This window comes from Lactuca virosa, chromosome 1 (genome assembly GCF_052849685.1).
Source record: "Lactuca virosa cultivar CGN04683 chromosome 1, Lactuca_virosa_CGN04683_v6, whole genome shotgun sequence".
Classification (NCBI taxonomy): domain Eukaryota; kingdom Viridiplantae; phylum Streptophyta; class Magnoliopsida; order Asterales; family Asteraceae; genus Lactuca; species Lactuca virosa.
The window spans coordinates 162,154,170-162,157,502 of NC_136426.1; the positions used below are offsets into that span (position 1 = coordinate 162,154,170).

General features: G+C 31.9%; 1 protein-coding gene across 5 annotated transcripts; it reads left to right on the forward strand.

Moving 5' to 3' along the window:
- Positions 1-222: 222 nt before the first annotated feature.
- Positions 223-3,063, forward strand: LOC145160758 (mitochondrial carrier protein CoAc2-like). 5 transcript variants are annotated; one of them, XR_013738226.1, is made up of 6 exons: positions 223-742; positions 981-1,110; positions 1,245-1,391; positions 1,466-1,995; positions 2,352-2,420; positions 2,869-3,063. XR_013738226.1 is itself a non-coding variant. In XM_079080089.1 (5 exons), exons 2-5 carry the CDS (start codon positions 1,009-1,011, stop codon positions 2,872-2,874), a joined length of 324 nt encoding a protein of 107 aa, XP_078936215.1. In that variant the 5' UTR covers positions 227-742; positions 981-1,008; the 3' UTR covers positions 2,875-3,063. The 5 variants fall into 5 exon arrangements, 2 of the variants coding, with proteins under 2 accessions (XP_078936215.1, XP_078936203.1); XR_013738224.1 differs by having other exon boundaries at positions 224-742; positions 930-1,110; XM_079080089.1 differs by lacking the exon at positions 1,466-1,995 and having other exon boundaries at positions 227-742.
- Positions 3,064-3,333: the final 270 nt, after the last annotated feature.

Here is a 3,333-nt window from a genome sequence, read left to right on the forward strand (position 1 = left end):
TTAAAATTCAAAATTTCAAATATTGCTTTTCTTAGAGCCATATTCATGTGAAGCAATATATATATATATATGAAGGATCATTTGAAAACTTATATTTTTTCGAGAACCGAGAACCAAACAAGGACCACTAAATCAAAATTATAAAGGGTTAGGATGTTTTGTGGCATTTTTTAAATACCTGGAAATAAAAAAGGACGGGGCATCCTATTCAAATTAATCAGGGACATTTTGGGGAATCTGTAATTGATACATTTAATCACGTCAAGTCTTTGTCCCCATCTCTCTCTCTCTCTCTCTCTCTCTCTCTCTCTCTCTCTACCTTTCATCGCAGCATCTCCGACCATCCAAATCGGCGACGACGAATTGAAGAAACAATAGACCGACTGTGTGATAAGGATCGACAAATCGATGACATTTGGTACCAATGGCCATCTCAATCGTCGGATCTCAAATCCTAAAATCGTCATCGGAGTAGAATCGATCATCGGAGTGTGATATGATGCGAAGAAGAACCACATCACTGTGTGTATCTCGTTGCAATTTTGTGTTTTGTTGCCGGTATTAGCGGGAGTGACGGCGACGCTGATCCGATTTACATGTAAGATTTGAGTTTCTTTCACAGCTGATTTACGTTTCTGAAAAGTTAATTCATGAGAACGTGCGGTGTTGGATAATCCGGCGTCGTTTCTCACGCCTTTCCAGTTTGAAATCTCGTACGAGTGTGTTTCGCCTCTCAAAGAAGGTATGTTCAGCAACTCCTTCATGTTTAATTGTCTTCATGCTCATTAGCTTGAATCTGGTTCGTGTTTTGATTTTTCAATTAGGGTTAATGACGTTATAAAGTTGTATCTATTGATTGTTAGGGTTTCTTGATTCGAAATTGGAGTACATAATTTGCTCAATTATATTATTTTACTGATCATTGGTAGGATTTTTCATTTGATTCTCAACTTACATTATATGGCATATGAACAATATAGAAGACATATCGACTACAACTTTCCTGGAATGGGAAGTGGTCCAGTTGTTAAGCAGGATCATTATCTGGAGGAACTGCTGTTCTTTTTTACTTATCCACTTGATTTAGTTAGAACCAAATTGGCTTACCAGGTATACAATCATCATTCCCACATCTTTATTTTAAGGGTTAAATTCAAAAAAAATAGCTACATACTTTTTTTAATATGCAATTAGCCACAATTTGAGTGTCTAACTAGCTCAATCATTCTCATATGATAGCACAGGTTATGGATACTCCCAAATTGAACATGAAAGAAGCCATGAGTAGCGAACATGCATACAGAGGAATTAGGGATTGCTTTTCAAGAGCTTATAGAGATGCTGGGATTAGAGGGCTCTATCGTGGTGTTGGTATGAATTTTGTTTTTCAGGTAAATACATATTCAACCACCTAAAAAACAAAAAAACAAAAAATAAAAAATAACTAATTTGAATTATTTTTAAGGCGGACCCACCAGACCCATCAAAGATCCGTGAAAAAGATATAATCGGAGTGACTGTGCTTTTGCTTTTGCTGACGTGTTCTTATGTGGGACATATGTAAACTAAATCAATGTGAATTTGGGATTTGGGATCTTCTTGTCGCACAATAAACATGTAGCTACCCTCCACTATAGCCAGGCAGCCTTAATAAGATGCATAACGTCTGCTACCTCAACCCCTCCATCCTTATGAATCATAGGCCCTAGTTACTTAATGCTTTCATTTAACCTGTTTTGTAAGTCAAACTGTTGTTTGTTTTTGCACTATTGGATGATTGTTTTGTGATATATGTACACTGCATAAGCTTCTACTGTAAAATGTAAATGAAAAATGAGTCGGTAATTCAGAAATTTGCTTATCTTATTCATGATTTCTTTCATGATTCGGTAACATTTTAGGGGTTTTAGTCATAGTCAAGCACGTTTTCTCCTTTATCTTTTGGCATGACAGGGGGAATGAAATTCAGAACAGTTGTTGATACTCTAACTCAAGGTGAGCCTCAATCAATGCTTGTTGCAGTGTTCAGTGGTCACCATACTCTTGAATTCTTGAATTATGAAGCAATTTTATGAGAATATATGGAAGGATCTTAGGGTTTAGGATTGACCTTCCTCTAAAGTAATAACCTCTCTTTCTTCGAGTTTATGAAGCATGATTTCTAGGATTTTGATTTGCTATATCGAGTCTTTGCTAGATTCAATTGATATCTACACACTATAATCTATTTATATGTTCAATAATTCTGTCAGATTATATATATATATATATATATATATATATATATATATATTTGATATTAAATTTGTGCACCATGAATAAATTGTTCATGTGTCTTTGTGTATGTGTAGGAGCATCTTATGTTGTTAATTCCTTATACCGAAGGACCAAACAAGAAGCCATATATGGCTATAATCAAGGTATTTCGGTTTGGTTTACTTTTTCTAAATCAAAACTTGCCTGGATACTTGATGTCTTGATCCATAAATTACATATTATTCAAATGTAATTCACATATGAATTACATGTGATTCACATGTAATTCACATATGAATTACATGTGATTCACATATGAAGTACATGTGATTCACATGTGAATCACATATGAATTACAAGTGATTCACATATGAATTACATGTGATTCACATGTAATTCACATATGAATTACATGTGATTCACATGTAATTCACATATGAAGTACATGTGATTCACATATGAATTACATGCGATTCACATGTAAATCACATATGAATTACATGTGATTCACGTGTAAATCACATATGAATTACATGTGATTCACATGTAAATCACATATGTATTTTTGTGAGTGTTTTTGCATCAATCGGATTTTTTTTAATTTTCTTGTAGATTTGAAAGAAATTGTGGTGAATATTGAAGAGGTGGAAAATGATAAATTGAAGAAAATATGGAAATAATGACACGAAGACATGAAAATGCTTTGAAATTTTGTAGCATTTTTTTGTTTTTTATATTTTATATTGTATTGAATAAAATACTTATTGTATTGTGTTTATAGATTAGTAAATAAAATGAGTTTTCTTATGATTTTCTTACAAATATTGTAGTATATGAAATATACATATATGCATTTGTAAAAATATGCATAAATGTACTAAAAATGTTGATTTTTTTTGTTAAAAAACTATAGTATTTTTTAAATATTCCAGTTTTTTTTATTGATTCCAAAAAAAATGCAGTTTTTTTAAAAAAAATATTTTTTTCAATTTTTTTTTTCAAAAATTCATGTTTTCTATAATAAAAACTAAAAAATCTGCACGTTTTTTTTTTTTAAAAACTGAAAAATACTATTTA

Bases quoted from the DNA above. Each gene is read 5' to 3' on its own strand.
- LOC145160758 (XM_079080077.1), top strand. From the start codon at position 961: ATGGCATATGAACAATATAGAAGACATATCGACTACAACTTTCCTGGA. The intron at 1,111-1,244 runs GTATACAATCAT...ATGATAGCACAG, and splicing joins GAACCAAATTGGCTTACCAG to GTTATGGATACTCCCAAATT. The intron at 1,392-2,351 runs GTAAATACATAT...GTGTATGTGTAG, and splicing joins GTATGAATTTTGTTTTTCAG to GAGCATCTTATGTTGTTAAT.